The 20788-nt window shown below is 52.7% G+C and overlaps 1 protein-coding gene across 5 annotated transcripts in view; it reads right to left on the bottom strand.

Moving 5' to 3' along the window:
- The window catches only part of DTNB (dystrobrevin beta), a 96727-nt gene that overhangs the window by 20959 nt on the left and 54980 nt on the right, over nt 1–20788 (bottom strand). For 2 of the 5 annotated variants that reach the window (XM_060273223.1, XM_060273222.1), the window contains exons 11-16: nt 16694–16783; nt 14650–14740; nt 12820–12905; nt 11962–12075; nt 11402–11498; nt 9494–9514 (exon numbers count right to left, since the gene is read on the bottom strand). In XM_060273223.1, the coding sequence (XP_060129206.1) occupies nt 9494–9514; nt 11402–11498; nt 11962–12075; nt 12820–12905; nt 14650–14740; nt 16694–16783 (499 nt within the window). The remainder of the gene's footprint in view (nt 1–9493; nt 9515–11401; nt 11499–11961; nt 12076–12819; nt 12906–14649; nt 14741–16693; nt 16784–20788) is intronic. The other 3 variants (XM_060273224.1, XM_060273225.1, XM_060273226.1) reach the window with 3 other exon arrangements.

Raw genomic sequence — 20788 nt, 5'->3', positions numbered from 1 at the left:
ACTCCAGGTGAGGTCTGACCAGAGCAGAATACAGTGGTACTATTACTTCCCTTGATCTAGATGCTATACTCCTATTGATGCAGCCCAGAATTGCATTGGCTTTTTTAGCTGCTGCATCACACTGCTGACTCATGTCAAGTCTGTGGTCTACCAAGACTCCTAGGTCCTTTTCACAATGAGCAGGACCCCAAAGTCCAGGCGTGTGAAGAGCGACTACGGCAGAGGCGATGCGATAGACATTTAGAAAATAAGGCACGGCACAGAGAAAGCGGGCAGCGAAAAGCCTTTCCCCAACACCCCCCTTGCTTGTAACACCAGGACTTGTGGACGTCTAGCGGGAGCTGAATGCTGGAGTATTCAGGGCAGGGAAGTGAAAGTCCTTCTTCATGGATGTCTAGTTAAGCTGAGTTCAACTTAAGATGGCTGCCAAAGAGGATTAGACCAATTCATGGAGGAGAGGGCTTCTGAATATCAGTTCCTGGAAATGGCAGGAGGGGAGAGATGCACCTGTGCTCGGATCCTGCTGGCTGGTGTCCCATAATGGGCATCTGGTTGGCCCCTGTGAGAACAGGATGCCGGACTAGATGGGCCGCAGGGCCGGATCCAGCTGCTCTTCTTCTTATGTCCTCTTCTTGTGTGCTCAGCTACAAATTTACTTGTTTCTTTTAGTCAACTTATGTCTCTGGGGACCCCTCAGGTGGTTTAACATGAAATCAAGAATGAGGATTAAAACACAACCAATAAGAAAACTTAGAAGCTCTGGAGTCGTTGCCACCTGTGCTGGGATCAGGACCAGGCAGGGCAGGGAGGGGTTTGCTTCTGAGGGGGGGGGGCAATTCAGAATTTGGCTTGAGGTGAAGTCCGACCCGCCAGGCTCTTTTAAATCAGCAAGAGAGGCAGGTCGTCTTCTACCCAATTCTGGCATGGCTGCGGAAGAGGACAGTGGCAGGCTGATAATCCTGGGGCTTGGATGGCTACAAAAATAAAACCAGCTCGCACTGTAACGCTGCAGGCTTCTCCTGAGCCAGGATCCGTGGAAGTCCTGCTATGCAGAGGCCGGCTGCACAGGGCAAGGAAGTCGGGTCCCTGAGAGCCAAAGGCCTCCGCGGATGGGCTGGCTGCGTCCCTTCGCATTCCAAGTCATTTAGGAACAGAAAACACACTCGGAAATCCAACTAAAAATAAAGCTGGCTGGCCGAGATGCTTCATTTTCTGCCGAAGAGGCATGACCGGAGCTTGAGTGCTCGTTTCCTGTAAGGAAGTCCTACAGAAATCCATGATTGCTGTGCAAGAGCATCTCCTTGAAGGCGGGTGCCAGGATAAACGCTGGGCTCGGCTGCACGGGACCCCTGGAAGATGCGGGGGTTCGACTGGAAGAGGACTTGGAGATCAGTCCCCCCTACACACTTTCCCGTCCAAGAGGGTCACTCATGTGCTGCTTCTGGCCCCACCTGGCTGTGCACCTGGGGTTCAGTCAGGCCTGGTTCTTAACAGGCAACGCGAAGGGGGCAGGAAGGGTGTTAGCGAGAAGTGTAGACCCATAGCTTTAGCGGAGATTCCTGAATTGCAAGGGGTTGGACTAGACCAGTGTTTCCCAACCAGTGTGCCTCCAGATGTTTTGGGACTACAACTCCCATCATCCCTAGCTAGCAAGACCAGTGGTCAGGAATGATGGGAGTTGTAGTCCCAAAACATCTGGAGGCACACTGGTTGGGAAACACTGGACTAGACGACCCGTGGGATCTACAATTCTACCCCTTTACCATCCAGGAGGCCAGACATGGAGTCATGGCGCCACATCTTTGCTTGACCTCGCCTAGCACTGCCTCCTCTCGGCAGCAGATTCTCTCTCCAGTTTCCCAGCTGAGGTGGTGCTCAGGCCTGCTACCCACCAGAGCCCCCTTTCAGTTGGAGATGCTGGGAACCCTCTGGAAGCAAAGTTTGCACTCCAGCCCCGGCTTACGCCCATGGGTGATATTCAACTCCCGCCTCCTGCCAGCGCAAGGATCACCGTTAGCACAAAAGGCTTCCCTCCTTTCCCCCCTTCCCAAGTGGGCTAGTGGAAGCCGAAGAACAGATTCAGGGGGTGTGCGGGAGGGCGTGGGGGGCAGAGGAAGAAAAAGCTCTGTTGCACGGCCAGAAATCCTTGAGCTACTTGACACCAGGCTGAAGGCAACTTATTTGAACAAATTCATGGAGGAACAGGGCTGCCAATCTCCACCAGCCAGGGTGGCTCTGCTCTGCTCTGCCCTCTGCAGTGGGAGACAGCAGGGCTTCTGAAGGCCCCTTGCTGGAAACCAGAGGAGGGGAGAGGGCTCTCGGCTTCGTATCCTCTTGTGGGCTCCCCATCCGCAGGTGGTTGGCCATTGCTGGGCCAGATGGGCCACTGGCCTGGTCCCCCAGGGCTCTCCTGATGTCCAGCCTTCCACCTCGAGGAGTGCTTCGGATGAGCAGTCCACGCCAGGCAGGCAGCGGGCAGCTCCTATCCTTGGCCCCCGTCAGCTGCGGTTCCTGCCTCTGAAAGGGCCCTGAAAGAATGCTTTGATGGTGTTTCCTGCTTGGCAGGAGGTTGGACTGGATGGCCCTTGTGGTCTCTTCCAACTCTATGATTCTATGATTCTATGCTCCTGGTCGCCCCTTTCTGTGTGTTGCAGCAAAACTTCCTAGAAACAATCCCTCTTCCTCCAGCAGCCTAATAACCTTTCTTCTCCCCGAAGCGTTAATAACCCTTTCCCTGCTAAAACTCCGAAACTGGCCCTGTTATCATGGCAACGGAATGAAAGAGGCTCTTCATCCCATCCCTACGTTCGCCGCTGTCTCCTGAGCAAATGGAAGGCAGCCAGGTGAGCAGATGGCTGGGGAGGACAATTCCCTGCTTTCTGCCGCTGCATGCTTAAACAAAACAAACGCCATCGCCCTCTCGGCTGCTGCCTTTTGCGGGGGTTGCGCAGAAACGCCTTGGCGGCGGCAGAGGAAAAGGTGCTTGTGTGTGCAGCCAGGAGAGGGGCCCACAGCGTGTGCTCCTGGCACCCGGACAGCAATGTACAGTAGAGGCGGGGGGGGAGGAAGGGAGGGAAGGAGGCAGGCAGACGTGCCCTGTCCATTTCGCATGTTCTATTTTGGGCCTCCGCTGGCACCGGCAGCTCCCCCCAAAAGCACAGCTGTCTAATCAAACACATGGTGGGGGGGGGGGGGAAAGCAGGCAGGATCAACGGGATTACGAGGCAGAAGATTGCGTTTAATTGCTCAGAATTGCGTAATTAAATTAAAGCGCGTCGGCACGCACGCTCATCCGTCCGGGGCCTTCGCAGCAGCTGTGGTGCTCGGGGGGAGCCTGTGTGGTGTGGGGGCTGCTGCTGCTGCCGCCGCCGCTGTGGCGGCAGGACTAGGGAGCCAGAAATAGCTAAGATGGCGGAGCACGTCAAGGACAGAGCGGCAGGGCTTGCACGCACACGCCCGAGAGAGGATCCCGGCAGAAATGCGAAGCAGCTCATTTGGCTTTTTTTGGAAAAAGGGGCCTGCAGACCCCCTACTCAGCCCTCGCTCCTTCCCCTTGGCTGCACGCAACGGTTCCAGGCCAGAGTAAACGCAGGCAGAGGCTCCTCCCTTGCAAAGCGGGAGTGGGGCTCCATGGCAGGGAGAAGCCAAACTCCATCGCAGCCCTAATGATTAACTTGTGTGAAGCGGGAAGTGCCGACTGCCCAGGAACAGAGAGGGGGTCCTCGGAGGCAAGGAGCCTCCACTGTCCTTTGCCCTCCGGCAGGGCTGCCTGGACAGGGCATGGAGCGCCCGTCCCACCAGGGTGAAGGGGCCAAAGGCAGCCCATGATGTCCAGCCCTGGCTCCGCGGAGGCACAGGCCAGACCCCGTCTGGAGAGCGCCACGTTCAGAGAGAGCGAGCGACCCACAGAAAGAGGCTTGAAACTGCCCCAGAGGAGTCCAGTCAGTGAGCCAGGGCAGACAAGCAGGGCAAGCCAAGCTCACCTGAGTTAAAAGCACAAACACAAACACGGTTCCTGACCTACAACCCAGTGCCTGAGCTCCAGCTTCTCAAGGGAAGCTTCAGCTTCGCCAGGACGACATCTGTGGGCAAGCAAAGGCCCTGGCCCTGTGCCCGGTGGTCTCTGAGGAAGTGTGGGGAAGCTCGTGGGATGGCAAACGTCTTCCCAAAGTTCACGGAGGAAGCTATGTGCAGGAGCCTGAGACAAGGCAGAAATCTTTGGGTACAGGAGGATCAGAGTAAAAAACCAGCCACATGGTCAGCAGAAGCACTTCAGAGAAACGGCGCCCCCCGAGTGAGAGCCCTGAGGGCACCTGGGCTCCCTCTGGCTCAGAACTATGGTGGACAAGGCAGGCTCCGAAGCACCACACCCCTTGCGCACAGGACTGACCATCACTACACACCTGATGTGTTAGGAAGCGCCCAATGCCACTGTGGTCAAACTGGGAGCCGCAAGACTGGCCTCCTGTGCCTCTAGGGAGGGGGAGGAGGAAAGGGCACATCTGGGCAGAACCACCCCCCAGCCACTTCTCATATCTCTCCATTCAGAGAACTGTCCTTTTCTTCCCTGTTCCCCAACCAATTCCTGATCCACAAGAGGACCTCCTTTCTTATTCCATTACTTGGGAGTCTTAGGCGCAGTGTATTCTGAAAAGGATTTTGAAAACCTATGTGCCTTATGTCCACTGGATCACCTCTATATGCTTGCTGATGCTCTCAAATAACTCAAATAGAGAGAAGACTTGCTGGAGCAGAAGCCATGCTGGCTCTGCTTCAACAAGGCTTGTTCTTCAGCAAACATCACCTCCTCCTCTACCTCTGCAGCAACGTTTGGCCTTTGTGGCAGGGATCGAGGCCACTGGATACCCCGTTAAAGCACCTCCAAGGCTAAGCCCACCCCTCTACCCAGAGGCTCCAGCCCCATTCCGCAGCTTGGCTGCAGACCCTTATTTCTCAGATACTAGGCAGCTGTGCCAAACCCAACATCACAAAGCCCCGTTTGTTCAGATTTCTCTTCTTTCCTCTTTCCTCTTGGTGGGACTAGGAATCCCAAAGACCCCTTGGATTCCTCACACAGAGAAGCCACGGGGCGTTGCCTTCAGGTAAGACTCCCACCGCAGTGGTCATGTGACGCCTCCTTGCTTCCCACCCAGGCTCTTCTCCCAAGAGAGAGGCCTTTCTCGGCACCAATGCTGAGGGCTTCTCCTTCGCTTCGTTCGCAATGCCCACAGAGCTTCCCAGGAAGGTCTCCTACAGTTCTAGGCACCACAGTTCAAGAAGGATACTGACAAGCTGGAACGTGTCCAGAGGAGGGCAACCAAAATGGTCAAAGGCCTGGAAACAATGCCTTATGAGGAACGGCTTAGGGAGCTGGGTATGTTTAGCCTGGAGAAGAGAAGGTGAAGGGGTGATATGATAGCCATGTTCAAATATATAAAAGGATGTCATATAGAGGAGGGAGAAAGGTTGTTTTCTGCTGCTCCAGAGAAGCGGACACGGAGCAACGGATTCAAACTTCAAGAAAGAAGATTCCACCTAAACATTAGGAAGAACTTCCTGACAGTAAGAGCTGTTCGGCAGTGGAATTTGCTACCAAGGAGTGTGGTGGAGTCTCCTTCTTTGGAGGTCTTTAAGCAGAGGCTTGACAGCCATTTGTGTCAGGAATGCTTTGATGGTGTTTCCTGCTCGGCAGGGGGTTGGACTGGATGGCCCTTGTGGTCTCTTCCAACTCTACGATTCTATGATTCTAGTTCTGGAGCCAGGATGGAGGCTCAGCAGAGCTTCATGGCTCCCAGGCTAAAAGCATCCTGGGCTCCAGTCCCTGCTTATTCCTAAGGTTTTTCAAGAAGCGGCACCAGTGGGGAAGTCGGGGGCATCTGGTGAGATAAAGGGAACAGCCACAAACCCTGCTAAATGGAGAGGTGGGGAAAGGCTCTGCCGAGAAACGGGGGACTCATGGCCTGGAGGACGAGGGGTGCTAATTCCCAGGATCAATGGCTCTTTATGTGGCCGCAGCAACTTTCCCGTGGACTTGGTTCCCTGAATGAGTTTGGTGAACACCCCGACTCCAGGCCTGTGACGGAGAGCTGATCCAAACCAGGTTTCTCTGGACGTGGCAAATTGCAGTCTGCTCAGGATGCATGGCGTACTTCTACACAATGATGTCATGGAAAAATGGAACAGTGGGAGCAGATCCTCTTTCCCAAATCTAGTTTGGAAAAATAAGCCCACCTTCAGTTCTATGGGAAGCCTCTCCTCCCACAGCTAGACCAGGGGACACCACCCCCACCCACCCACCCACCCCCAAGCCAGGCTGCCATGGGAACTCCTTGGGGCTTAGCTCGCTTCCTGGGCTCTCCCCGGGAGACAGAAATGGGAGTTTCAAAAGTCTGCCGGCAGCTCGCTTGAAAGGGGCAACCCATTCTTCCACATTCTGGAGTGAAACATGTCAATATTTAACTCTGAAGCTTTTTATGAGACCCAGGTGCCGAGGGCGTGCAAGCTGCATTCTCTCAACCCTGGGGGCTGTTTGTGATGATAAGCAGGAGAGACAATTCACGTTGCTGACTGCTTGATAGTAGCCAGGCAGCACGGCCACCTTCCAGGGGGTTGTTGCAAAGGTCGGTAGCCAGCAGTCACATGGGCAAGAGCCTCGTTGCAATCGGAAGAATGACAAAAGTTTGCGATGCCTGCAGATGGACAGGGGGTTGTTCCCACCAGAATCGCAGTGAAGTGCAAGTGGTTTGGGGAAGAACTTCCTGACAGTAAGAGCTGTTCGGCAGTGGAATTTGCTGCCAAGGAGTGTGGTGGAGTCTCCTTCTTTGGAGGTCTTTAAGCAGAGGCTTGACGGGCATATGTCAAGAATGCTTTGACGGTGTTTCCTGCTTGGCAGGGGGTTGGACTGGATGGCCCTTGTGGTCTCTTCCAACTCTACGATTCTATGATTCTAAGTGGCTTTGCAGGGGGCCTGGGAAGGTCTCTCCCCTGGGCTCCTTCCACGCCAAGTCAGACACACCAAAATGGCCACTTTCCGCTTGCTCAACAGGTGTTGTCAGGGGCTGGCAAGACGTTGACGAGTGTGGACTGGAGTTGGGAGAGGGGGGCAGTGGTTTGTGGCCAGGAGGCAAGAGGCAGAGGCAGGGGGAGCTCCGGAGCTGGAGGGTGGAGCACAGGAGGGGTCGGAAGAAGAGGAGGAAGAGGCAAGTGAAGGGCCAGGGGCTTCCTCACCCTCACCTGCATCCCGTCTCCCAGAACCAGGAGGGGACTGAAGTGGGAAGAGCAGAGGAAGTTTCCACACAGGCGCAGTCTCTGGCTGTATGTGCGCAGCCCGTCAGGGGAAGGTACATGAACTGGTGGAGGGGAGAGGGGTCCCCAGTTGTGGCAACGGCTCCACAGACAGCTGCCTAGATGCTACATTGATGTCCATCAGGATATGGTGCTGTGGAAGCAGCTGCGTTATCCTTCACAATAAATGCAGGCAACTGCCAATTTAGGAGCACCCAAACAACATGAGATCGCGTACATGCACACGGCGCTGAACCCAGAAGTAGCCCCTAAAATATCATTAAGGTGTCATGAAAAGGGGAAGCACTTGACAGATGTGAAGGCTCACCAGAAACGATGATAGATTAGAACTGTGAAGTCATTGGGAGACTCTGCGCATTTGAAGCCTGACGGAGGTGGGAGGTCACCCTGGCTTCAACAGGGCAGGAAAGTGTTCATTCTTGGCTTCCAGGCACCTCTTTCTGCCACTTATGGAGATTTTTGCAACAGACGTAGAAAATGTGCTTCTCCTTCCCCAAACCCAGTCTTTGGGGGACCTGCACATCACTGCAGATGTGCAAATCCCCAAGGGAAGCCCCAGCAGGCCGGAGCCGGAGGTTTGGGGCATCCATCCGCTCGCTTCCCTCCTCCTGCTGCTGCTGCACCAGCACCAAAGGCTGCTTGCTTAAGAAAGAAGGATGGCTCCCTCTGGAGGAGATTCAGAGTTAATTGCCGGGCAGGAATAAGGGGTGCGAGGATTGAAGGACATCTCCTGAGGTGGGGAGGGACTGTCTCCTGCAGACTGTCAGTATTTTGCTGGAGAGCTTCAGCTGCACCCTGGAAGTTTAGGTGGATTAGAGCACTTTGGTGCAACAAGTATACTTTTTTAAAAAAATAAATAAGTATTTTTTGCGGTTAAGAAAGTGATGGGGAAATGCACAAATGGTTGGTTGGCACCCATCCGCACCAATAAGTGTCAGATAAGCAAGTGACAGAGAAGGTAAAAAAAAAAAGGGTAAAGGTAAAGGACCCCTAGACGGTTAAGTCCAGGCAAAGGCGACTATGGGGTTGCGGCGCTCATCTCGCTTCAGGCCGAGGGAGCTGGCATTTGTCCGCAGACAGCTTTCTGGGTCATGTGGGCAGCATGACTAAACCGCCTCTGGTGCAACGGGACAATGTGATGGAAGCCAGAGTGCATGGAAACGCCGTTTACCTCCCCACCACAACGGTACCTATGTATCTGCTAGGTTGGCAGGAGCTGGGACAGAGCAAGGGGAGCTCCCCCCGTCGTTCTGGGGATCCAAACTGCCGACCTTCCAATCTGCAAGCCCAAGAGGCTCCGTGGTTTAGACCACAGCGCCACCAGGGATCCTTTGCCTATTTATCTACTCGCACTGGTGTGCTTTCGAGCTGCTCGGTTGGCAGGAGCTGGGACAGAGCAAAGTCTCCACCCACACAAGCAGAGCAGGACAGGCGCTCCTTGTCAGGCAACTTCCACACAAAACCAATCGGAATATTGCATCACCTCTGGACCTCTGCACAAGCCCTGCGTCAGCAAATCAAGACAGATGCTCAACAAGGAGGTCTCTTGGAGGAGCTCCGCACCCCACCCCCCAAAGAAACAGCTTGTCAAGGCGGCAGGATGCAGGGCCAGGCAGGGCTGTCTGTCTGCTTCCATGCATGACTCATGCGCATGGCCAGGAAGGAGAATGCAAGGATTTCCCAAAGACAGGAGGCCACTGGGTGCCTTAGGGCAGAGAAAGCAACCAGAGCAGGCATCCCCCAACTGGGGCCCTCCAGATGTTTTGGCCTACAACTCCCATGATCCCTAGCTAACAGGACCAGTGGTCGGGGAAGATGGGAATTGTAGTCCAAAACATCTGGAGGGCCGAAGTTCGGGGATGCCTGAACCAGAGCAGCCTGGGAGGAGGGTCTCTACATTTCCATGTCTTCTCAACCATGCACATTTCATTAAACACACGCACGCACAGATCAAACCGGGACTGGCTTATTAGTCTTACGTTTTTGGGAAAGAAAGACATTGAGAAATTAAGCCGGTGTGCCAAGGGTTAATAAGCCCACACTCTGCGGGAGACAGAACCACCCTCATCCTGCACTGGGCACCACTTGCCTCCTGGGCACCCAAACCCCACCCGGATGAGAAAGTGCCGCACGGAGTCATTTCATGCAGGACCAAAGGGAAGAAAAGATCCGTGGGGTATCAACTTACTGCCTGCTTTTGCTCCTCTTCCTATAAAGGTTGGCAGTAAGCAAACGTGTGAGAGAAAGAGAGAGGAGAGTTAATCATTATCAGGAGGGGGGGGGGAGGACAGACACAGGCAGGGACCCCCAAGAGGAACCCCCATGCCTGCTGACACTCAAGGACACCAAGGGAGGAGGAGGAGGAGGAAGACACAGGGAAGGGACGCAGGAGGGCAGGAGCCGCTGCCTTGCACTGTCTGAGACCATCACGGCTGCCTCTGGCTTCCCTCCGTCCCTCCCAGGGATGCTACAGGCTGAGTCTAGGCGCCCCTGGTCCAGCGAGAGAGAGGGAAGGGCAGTGAGTGAGGTCTGGGCTCTGCATGCAGGAAACCTGGGTGGCAAAGAAGACACGTGAGGAACGGCTGAAGGATCGGGGAACACTCAGAGGACTGAGCAGGGGGCAGGACGGGGGATACTTCACATAATGTCAAACAAACAATTCCTGCTTTGTTGTTGTTGTTTAGTCGTTCAGTCGTGTCCGACTCTTCGTGACCCCATGGACCATAGCACGCCAGGCACTCCTGTCTTGCACTGCCTCCCGCAATTTGGTCAAACTCATGTTCGTAGCTTCGAGAACACTGTCCAACCATCTTGTCCTCTGTCGTCCCCTTCTCCTAGTGCCCTCCTAGTGCCCCCCTGCTTTGTTAGATAGGCACAAGACAGAGGAGATGAAGCTCCGCGTATTCCTGTGGCTTGCTAGAGAGAACTCTGTGCCCTGGCAGCAAGGAGAGGGCAGAGCTGGGTATATTCTCTTACCTGCCTGGGGGGGCACGCCGCCTTTCACCTCTTCCCTCTCTGCCAGCGATGTGAGAACACCTGCTCACCTGAGCTCCATGCTCAGACTTAAACTAGATTTACAGTATGGCCTTGTAACTGAATTACTATTTTAGGCTTGCCTGAACAAAGCTGCTGTATCGGTTCCTCTTCGACAAGGATTCTGAGTGAGTCAATGTTATTTTTACCTTTTACAAGACTGCGTGGTTATTGTTTTAAGGGGGAGAAAAGGGGAAAATACCAGGAAAACCCAGGCTGCCTTAAAGCAACCCGGAATACTGACATGAAAAGGCTAAACCTAGTCTATCAAAGCTTCCCTGTTAAGCTGCAAAGGGATGCAGCACTCTGCTGAACTCACAAACATGAGGAAGGAAGGAAGGAAGGAAGGATAATCTCTCATAAATATACCCTCTCCTGGCACCCTATTCACATCCCAACACAGCAGAGCACCCTTCAAGCCCCCCCCCCCAAGGCTGTCATCGCACAGGAGGAGGGAAAAGACTCTCTCTCCTCCTCCTCCTGCTGGGCCTAATGGGCTGGACATCAACATCCGGGTCGGGGGACGGACGGACGGACAACTTCCTAAGGATAAGCAGTAATGGAACTAGTTGGGGGCAGGGGTGGGGCTGGGGGCTGGGATCCCCCCTGCGAGAGGTCCTCAGGCAGAACCTGAGGATAGAAGATGCTTCTAGCACCCTAGGGGGTTGGACTAGAGGACCTCTAAAGAGCCACACCACCTGGAAGAGGCTGCAGGCAAATTCCTTCTCTGCAGGAAGGGACAAAAGACAATGAGGGAGAAGAGGGCAGCCCCTCTCGGGGGCTCCGTTGGCCAAGTCTGAAGGGGCTTCTGAATGCTAGAGCAGGCTGGATCTCGCACACAGCCCTCTGGAGGTGGTTCCTCCCAGGACAAGGGCCAGGGCTGTAGCTTATGGTCAGGCAGAGCACCCGCTTTGAGCGCTGGAAGGCCTGGCTCCAACCCTGATCAGGGCTGCCAGTTGAAAAGGACAGAAACGGCTTCTCACAGGTTTAATGCACAAACTGCCCAGTAGCTGCAAATGGGGCAGGGGCTGAGGAGGAGAAGCTGAGCGCCGACGGGCCTTACCTTGAGCAGCTTCATAAGCCCTTCCAGTTGCACCATCAGCTCCCGCCGGCTCTCCTGAAGGGCGGACATTCGCTGCTCCAGCTCATCCTTCCTTTGCCTGTTTGGGTTGAAGGAGGAGAAGCGGCCAGTTTGCCAGAAGGGCAGTTCCACTGGTATTCACAGCCCCTATCCTTCCCAATCTTCGTGGGCAGAATACTTATGCAGCTGCCTGCCTTGCAGGGCAGTTGTGAGGGTGAAGAAAAGACATCAAGCCCTCTGCCTTGGGTAAAGGTGGCACAGAATCAGAGATGGGCACTGCCAACCACCAGCAGAAGAAGAACATAAGACAGCCCTCTCTTCCTCTTCCTCCTCCTCCTCCTCCTCCTCCTCCTCCTCCTCCTCCTCCTCCTCCATCATCTCCATGAATTCATCTAATCCTCTTTTCAAGCCACCCAGGTTGGCAGCCACCCCTGTCTCCTGTGGGAGGGAGTTCCACAGCTGAACTGCTTGCTGCATGAATAAGTACTCTTGTGCAAGCAACCTCCCTCCTGGGGTCCCGTCCCCCCCACCCACATTCTTACCGCAATAGCCGCAGTTCCGCCAGCAACGTCGGATTCTGCTGGGCTTTCTCTGGTGTCGGCTGAGAGGCCTGTTCGTGCTCCAGCCGCAGCCGCTGAATTTCTTGCAGAATCTCTCTGTGCAAGTAAAATAAAGAAACCAGCATTAGCCCTCTTGCTTTACAAACTCCCAGAGAAGGCCAAACAGGGTTCAACATGTCAGTGGGAGTCGGCGAACTCTGCCTACAGGCCCTGGCTGGGCTGCAATCTGATTGCATAGCAGGATTCTGCAGAACAATACCCACCCACCCACACCAGTCCTTTTTGGGTGGGTTTGTATCATCAGGTAGAAATACATCCTAGAAAAAAGTATGCTATAGGAGACCTACCTGTGGCATGTTTAGATTTGAGCAGGTGTGGACCCAAGGCCAGTGGGGAGGCAGAATGGGCTGCCCTCAGCTTTCACAGAATTGTAGAGTTGGAAGAGGTCCCAGGGGACAATCAGCCCAATCCCTGTCTTCTTCCAGAGTCTGGCATAGAGGGGACCTTGTCCAGACTGTTCTCCCATCTCTCTCTCTCTCTCCCTTTGCCATGCCAGGATATTCATATTTTGCATGCCCCTTTAAAACGCCAAGCCTTCATTTTTCTCCACCCCAGCATTCTTATGCAAAAATAAAAAATAAAACCTTTCACTGAACTGACGGAGTGTAGGGATTGCAAAACCCACCAGCTGCATTGTGGGGTGTGTCCCCCCCATCTTTGTGGGGTTGTCCCCTTGTCAAAGCATCCCACCCGCAGACCTCCCACCGGGAGGCAGCAGCAATGGAAAGGGTGGGAGGCGAAAGATCTCTTGCTCGGGAACTGCCACCCAAGTCCCCTTACCTGTTCTTGTTCTCCAGCTCTGCTATCAGCTGCCGCTGCTGCTTGTTGGCATCGAAGTTGAACCCCAGGTCGGTGGGTGGGCGTGGCTGTCAAGAGACCCCAAAGACACACGCGGCTCAACGAGGACCCAGCACTGAAACGCACGCAAGCAGCCCCCTCCCCATCACCAACAGCGCTGGGGAGATGGTGGGCGGAAATCACATCAGGTTGTCATAGAAGGGACCCCGAGCGCAATCTAGTCCAACCCCCTGCAATGCAGGAATCTGTTTAGGGAAATTTTTTAATGTTTGAGGTTTTATTCTGTTTTTTAGTGTTCTGCTGGGAGCTGCCCAGAGTGGCTGGGGAAACCCAGCCTGATGGGGAGAGTATAAATAATAAAATTATTATTTGCCCAACGTGGGGCTCGAACCCATAACCCTGGGATAAAGAGTCTCATGCTCTACCAACTGAGCTACGTGCCTTGCCCCCAGGGGCAGACCCTCCATAAGAAACATCAGAGCCTTCTGGATCAGGCCAATGGAGCCTGTAGTCCAGCATTCTGCCCTCTCTGCGGCTAACCAGATGGCAGCTAGACTAGTGACTGGGAGTGGCCGCCAGGACCACATAACACCGGTCCTGAGAGATCTACCCTGGCTCCCAGTACGTTTCCGAGCACAATTCAAAGTGTTGGTGCTGGCCTTTAAAGCCCTAAACGGCCTCGGTCCTGTATACCCGAAGGAGCGTCTCCACCCCCATCATTCTGCCCGGACACTGAGCTCCAGCGCCGAGGGCCTTCTGGAGGTTCCCTCATTGCGAGAAGTGAGTTACAGGGAACTAGACAGAGGGCCTTCTTGGTAGTGGCACCCGTCCTGTGGAGCCCCTCCCAGCAGATGTCAAGGCAATAAGTAACTATTTTACTTTTAGAAGACAACTGAAGGCGGCCCTGTTTAGGGAAGTTTTTAATGTTTAATGCTGTATACTGTTTTAATATTCGGTTGGAAGCCGCCCAGAGTGGCTGGGGAAACCCAGCCAGATGGGCGGGGTATAAATAATAAATTATTATTATTATTATTATTATTATTATTATTATTATTATTACTGATCCAGCTGGCTCTTCTCAGGTTCTTGCAGGAGTTGCTACTAAGGAGATGGCTTTTTCGGTGGTGGCACCCTAGTTACGAAATCCCCCCCCCCGAGAGGCTCACCTGGTACCTGTGTTGTGGTCCTTCCAGTTTCAACCTTTTTAGAAACTTCACCAGGCTTTTCACTTTTAAAAACGTGCTTCGGTGCTTTGTGGACAGGGGGTGCTACTGTTGTCCGCTGCTCTGATTTAATTTTGATGCTGTTTTAACCTTTTTGTGTTCTGCATTTTGATATTTTATGGTGTGGCTTTTTGTTTTGTGTTCTAATAGAAAAGTTGTACACCGCCCAGAGAACCTATTCTTAATGGGAAGCATGAAAAACGCTGCAAAGCGTAAGCAAGCAAGCATACAAGATTTCCTTTGCTCCAATATGCTGACTCTCTGGGAGGAAGCCCCCCCCCCCCCCGGGGACACTGAGCCTGCATGGCTCCAGCCTGGCATCCAACTAATTATGAGACTCCCAATCTGCCCGGGGGGAAGGGGAGGGGGGCTGAGCGCCACGCCTGTGGTGCAATGTGAGGAAACTGACCGGAGGGACACACACGCACTCAGTAGCGCAAAATGCTCCTCCTTAATTGTTGCGGCATCTTTAGAAAGGAGCCGAGCGCTGCCAGCTCACCTGCCCAGGGAAGCAGCAGCTGAGCATACCGTACCACAGCCATCGGAGAAAACGTTAGCGGGGGGAGAGGGGGCCAGACTGGCTGCTTACCACGTTTCCAGCTTCCGCAGCTAGCCTGGCAGCGTAGCGGGCGATGAGTCGGTGCTCCTCGTCCAGCCTGCTGGGACTGTCCAGGACGCTGCTGGGGCCGGGGAGAAGAAAGGCAACAAGCATGAGCGCCAGTCAGTCAGGCAAGGCAGCCAGCAGTTGCCCAACACCAGGCAGGAGTCAGAGCCCGGCCACCTTACCTCCTGCCACACCAGCGTCAAAAGTGGGAAAAGGCTACCGGCTAGTTCCCAGGCCCAAGTCAACGTTCTGGTTTGGACCTATAAAGCCTTATGTGGCTCAGAACCCCAAAAGCTCCAGGGCTGCCTTTTCCCATGTGAACCAAGCCGGACCCTGCGGTCGTCACCTGAGGCCCTTCTTCATGGAGGTCCAGAGTGTGGCAAATGAGGGCAGGCCTTTTGGGTGGTGGCCCCGCCCTGGCAGCAGGTGGAAGGTCTGGGGCCTTTGGGGCCTCTTTTTAGCGAGGCGGGATCTGGAAGAATCTCCAATGGGTTATTAAACTTTTACTGCTTGTGTTTGTCTTAACTGGTTTTAAGGTAGGTTTGTTTTGCAAGGGCAAGCTTGCAAGCGCTTTGCAAATCTGAAGCGCTACAAAGATGACAAAATGGCCCAAGCAAACTGGGGAACAGGGAGCTGGCTGGAGTCTGCAAAAGGCCTCAGGATTGGAATATACGGCCGGTACCAACTTGAAAGAGGAATTGGACAATGGGACGCTAAGTTTCAGAATAAGAAACGGGATGCAGGGATTGGGCTGAGAGCTCAGGCTGGAAATCTGAAGGGGCTTCAGCTGTGGAAACCTAAAACTGAAGGGACACAGCACCAACCAGCAGAGTGGCTGAGTCATTTGGGACGGTTTCCTGTGCATAAAAATAAAAAGGAAGGAAACGTGCCCTTTTTAAAATGACGTGACAACCAAATGTCCTGCCGAGCAGAAGTGAACCCAATGGAAGATCCATCTTAAACACAATTGGATCCCGATTTTGTGTTTAGGGTGAAGATGCCCTGGGAGGTGGCACCCCCCTAATTCCTCTGGGAAAGACGCCCCCTGGCTGTTGTGCTGTGTGTGAGAATGTGTGGGGTGAGCAAGTGATTGTGTGTATTCCATTTCCGTTGGGCTTTCCTTTGTGAAAAAGCTGCTCGCTAGGTCAGGGGTGGTGTGCATTTCTGCACACAACAGTGAGCACACATTTTGCAAACCAGAGCCTCATGCACCCGTGTGTGTGTGTGTGTGTGTGTGTGTGTGTGTGTGTGTGGGCTCCTGGGGCACCAACTTCGAAGCAAATGAAAGGAGGTTGTTTCTGAAACTCAGGAGAATGAAACAGCCTTGCTGCTGCTGTTTAACTAAATTTTGCTTCTTCTTCTGTGTTCTTACCTTGTGCAAAGTCTGGGAAGCCAGGCTCTATGTCTAATTTAATTTGTGGATATTGCTAATCTGAGATTTATTATTTATTATGATTTTGTATTTTTCATATTATTAATATTCCAAATGTGTGGATGAGTTTTATGTTTGTATTTTTTAATCAGATTTTCAATAAAGTTTATTTTAAAAATTTTTTAAAAAAAAAACAAAAAAAAACCATCATGGCTCCCTCCAGCCCCCCCCCCCAAAAAACAAGGCTGCTTCCTCATTTTGAAACCATGCAACAAGGTGAAATAGTCATTATCGTAGAGGAAACCCCTCACCAAATTTAGGCAGGTGAAATGAGAGCCCTGTAATAAACATGTTTGAACCATGGGCTACAGATGGTTCAGTATCTCTGGACCCTCGATAAGCATTTAGAAGCTGTCCAAAATTTTCATTTAGTTGCTTACAAAGAATGCGGTTTTAAAAACTAACCCTCTTTGGGCCATGTGCTCAGATCCAATGCATGCACGGTGCGCGCACCCTTTGGGGCACTGAGTGCTGCAGCCTCATGGCCCATCTCCATGTGCAAATTTCAGTTTATGTCGTAGTCCAGCGGGCTACTCAGGGCTTTGGGCAAAGCTGCCCATGGCCTCCCCCCGCCCTCCCCCCTCTCCTAAGACTGACCGTGCACCACTCTGGAGCTGGCTCACATAGGCTGCGATCAGGGCATGCTCATCCCTAAGCCGGTCGGAGGGGGCCGGGCTGTAGTGCAACCTGGGGGGTGGGGAAAGCAAAGGAGGCAAAAAACAACACCGCAGAAATGAAAAGATGAGGGCATTCGGGGAAATGCAAATGATGGCAAGCAACAATTAAAATAAGGAAACTTAAAAACATTCAAAACATGGAAGGGAATGTGCAGGAACCTCATTGGAAAGAGTGTGGAATCACTGTGGCAAGGAGAAAGAGTTGGATTTTCCCATATTTCTTGCCCCACCCCAAAGCTGCCCTCGTCATCTGGAACCTGCTGCCCGACAGGCAAAGAGCGACCGCGTTTCTGCAAAATGAGACTCTTGCGCAAGGAGGGAGGAGGAGGAGGCGAGCACTTGAGAAGCCCCAAAATGCAAACACTGCCCCAGGTGTGCCTAAGCAGGAGCTTTCCCCACTTTGGCGCAAATGGTGCCATAATTAGGAGAGACCCAGGATCAGCCCCCACCTGCATTCTGCTTCCAGCTCACTTGGGCCAGACTCCGTGCACAAGTGGAGAGGCCTTTGCTTCTCTGCCACAAGGCAGAGGAAAGAAGATTTACTTGCTTCCACCTCTCCCAGCTCCGGCACAGACATTCCCCTTACCACTTTTCAGCTCTCAAGCAGCATCTCCTCACTCCCTTCCTTCCCCTGTTCTTGTTGTTTAGTCGTTTAGTCTTGTCCGACTCTTCGTGACCCCACGGACCAGAGCACGCCAGGCACTCCTGTCTTCCACTGCCTCCCGCAGTTTGGTCAAACTCATGTTTGTAGCTTCGAGAACACTGTCCAACCATCTCGTCCTCTGTCGTCCCCTTCTCCTAGTGCCCTCCATCTTTCCCAACATCAGGGTCTTTTCCAGGGAGTCTTCTCTTCTCATGAGGTGGCCAAAGTATTGGAGCCTCAGCTTCATGAGCTGCCCTTCCAGTGAGCACTCAGGGCTGGTTTCCTTCAGAATGGATAGGTTTGATCTTCTTGCAGTCCATGGGACTCTCAAGAGTCTCCTTGCATTGACGTCCTTCTTTACGCAGTGCACAGCCCACAGGAGGCCACCAACTTAGATGGCTTTAGAATGAGATTCGGCAATTTCATGGAGGAGGGGGGGGCTCTTGAGGGCTCTGGCTCCTGAGGGCTCCTAGCCAGGATGGCTTGGCTCTGCTCTGCCTCCATGGTCAGAGGCAGCCATGCTTCTGAATCCCAGTTGCTGGCAGCCACAGGAGGGGAGAGAGGGCTCTTGGGCTCGGATCCTGCTTGCAGGCTACCCATTGTCTCATCTGGTCATCCAAAGGATGCTGGACTAGCTGGGGCACTGGCCTGATCCAGCATGCTCTTCTTCTGTCTGCTCTAAGCTGGTGCCCCACAGATGTCGCTGGAGGACAGTTTCCATCAGCCCCAGACGGAATGGCCAACGGTCAGGGATGATGGGAGTTGTAGTTCCAGCTATTCCTGCTCTAGACACAGCTTCCTCTCCCCCCGGTACACAAAGATTGTTCTCCCATTTGGAGTGGCCTCCCTTTCCCCAATTACTTTTATGGCATGGGACTATTTACAAGGCTCACCTCTGACCCCGCATCATGCTTTAAAGGCATTACACCTCCGAGCTGACCTCAATCGCCGCTTGCAGTGTTTTATGGCTTTGCCATAAAGCTGGGCTTAGCGGCAGTGAAAAGTCATAAACAAGGAGGCCCCCCCTCCCCATAAGAGTCACGGGGGACCTTCCAGAAGGCAATGGCCCATCTTGAGCAAGACAAAAGAGGAAGAGGAGGGGGGGGTCCCCTGGAGGGAGCCATGGTGCTGCTGAGCTGGGTGAATGTTTGCCGAGGGGGCATCTTTGTCTTCCCCACCCAGACGCCAAACTTTGATGCCTTTTCAGCAACAGAGGGAGAACTTTTCACTTGTCCAGGGCGCCTCTTTTTTTTTTAGTAAAGGGCTGGGTTTTAACTTAGGGGTTGTGTGCTGACCCTGATTTATTATTATTATTATTATTATTATTATTATTATTATTATTATTAAAATTTGTATGCCACGCTCCATCCATAAATCTCAGGGCGGTTCACAGCATAAAAATACAAGGTAAAAATACAAAATAGATAATAAAAGCAAGAACAAAAACAATGCAAGCCAATGACTCTCCCTCCTCTGCACACCCCCCATTGAACTCCAGGGGGGCAGAGGCACAAGGGGCACCAGCTCCCAAAAGCCAGTGCAATTCAAGCAAAGAGGCTTGAATTAAAGGTTCAGAAAGGGAAAAGCAAGATGACCAAGCGAGATGAAGCATCTGCCCCAGGAGGAAAAGTTACAACTTTGCGAGCCCTTGGGGAGAGAGAAAAGGTGAGTAAGGGGTGGGTGGGTGTGCATGGCAGAGGTAAATAAAATTGTGAATGGCACTGAGAAAATGGAAAGAGTAGCAGGCATCTCCGGACTGCGGATCTCCAGGTGTTTTGGCCTACAAGTCCCATGATCCCTAGCTAACAGGACCAGTGGTTGGGGAGGATGGGAATTGTAGTCCAAAACATCTGGAGGGCCGAAGTTTGGGGATGTCTGGAGTAAACTGTTTCTCCCTCTTTCATAAGACTAGAACTCGTGGGTCAGATTGTAAGAAAGGCAGTTCAAAGGCTTTTTCAGCATCTAAAGAAACCCAAGTCCATCTGTTTATCACCACACTTTTCAAAATATTCAGTAACACTGTTCCTCACATTATCCCTCAGTTGCCTTGTGGGTAGAAATCCTGTCTGATCTTCATGTGTTACATTTCTCAAGACTGCTTTAAGTCTCCTTGCCCAAATGGTTTCTCCCTCTCTCGTAAGACCAGAACTCCTAAGAAAAGCAGGAGTTCAGGGATGCTTGAGGCTCAGCTACTGGCTTTCTGGTGCCGGAGTACAAAAGGCCACGACCTGTGTTTTCACCACCCACTAGAAATTTGTATCTCTGTTTTTTACGTCTGATTTATTTTTGTGGTGTGGGCTTATAGCCGAATAAAGATTTCTTTATCTATCACCCCCCACTCCGGGGCGTAACCAGGGCTTGTAACACTCGCCGTGACATCACTTTATGGGCAAAGCAAACACAAAGCGAGCTGCTGGATGCGTTGTGGTCTGGCTAGACTCCCGTTTACGAGGCCGTGGGCTCCAGCTCCACCCCAACTCAGGTTGCGTCTGTAGAAGGAGGCTCTGCTTTGCTCACAAGGCGGCATATCTCAAGCAGGCCTAGATCAAAAGAGAAAGCTGCTCTCCGGACAGAAGCATGTGGGCATTGGAGTTTCAAGGCTTCTAATAAAATGTGCAATTCGGCAAAGGCAAGGAGAATCCAGACCCTCTTGTCTGGAAACGTCAGAAAAGCAGCCTGTGATATGTAAAAGAGGATGGCTGTGGGAGAGAGGAAGAATGAGAAGAAACTTGCTCTACCAACATGTTCCTCCACCTGAATCCTGAAAGAGACAGCAGGAAATACCCCAGAGGACAGGATCACACTTCAAAATGACCTTAACAGATTAGACAACTGGGCCAAAGCAAACAAGATGAATTTTAACAGGGAGAAATGTAAAGTACTGCACTTGGGCAAAAAAAAATTGAAAGGCACAAATACAGGATGGGTGACACCTGGCTTGAGAGCAGTACATGTGAAAAGGATCTAGGAGTTTTGGTTGACCACAGACTTGACATGAGTCAGCAGTGTGATGCAGCAGCTAAAAAAGCCAATGCAATTCTGGGCTGCATCAATAGGAGTATAGCATCTAGATCAAGGGAAGTAATAGTACTACTGTATTCTGCTCTGGTCAGACCTCACCTGGAGTACTGTGTCCAGTTCTGGGCACCACAGTTCAAGGAGGATACTGACAAGCTGGAACGTGTCCAGAAGAGGGCAACCAAAATGGTCAAGGGCCTGGAAATGATGCCTTATGAGGAACGGCTTAGGGAGCTGGGTATGTTTAGCCTGGAGAAGAGAAGGTTAAGGGGTGATATGATAGCCATGTTCAAATATATGAAAGGATGTCATATGGAGGAGGGAGAAAGATTGTTTTCTGCTGCTCCAGAGAAG

This window comes from Zootoca vivipara, chromosome 3 (genome assembly GCF_963506605.1).
Source record: "Zootoca vivipara chromosome 3, rZooViv1.1, whole genome shotgun sequence".
Taxonomy (NCBI): domain Eukaryota; kingdom Metazoa; phylum Chordata; class Lepidosauria; order Squamata; family Lacertidae; genus Zootoca; species Zootoca vivipara.
Note: the sequence above shows the minus strand (reverse complement) of the source record. Positions and strands in the feature narration are given on the sequence as shown.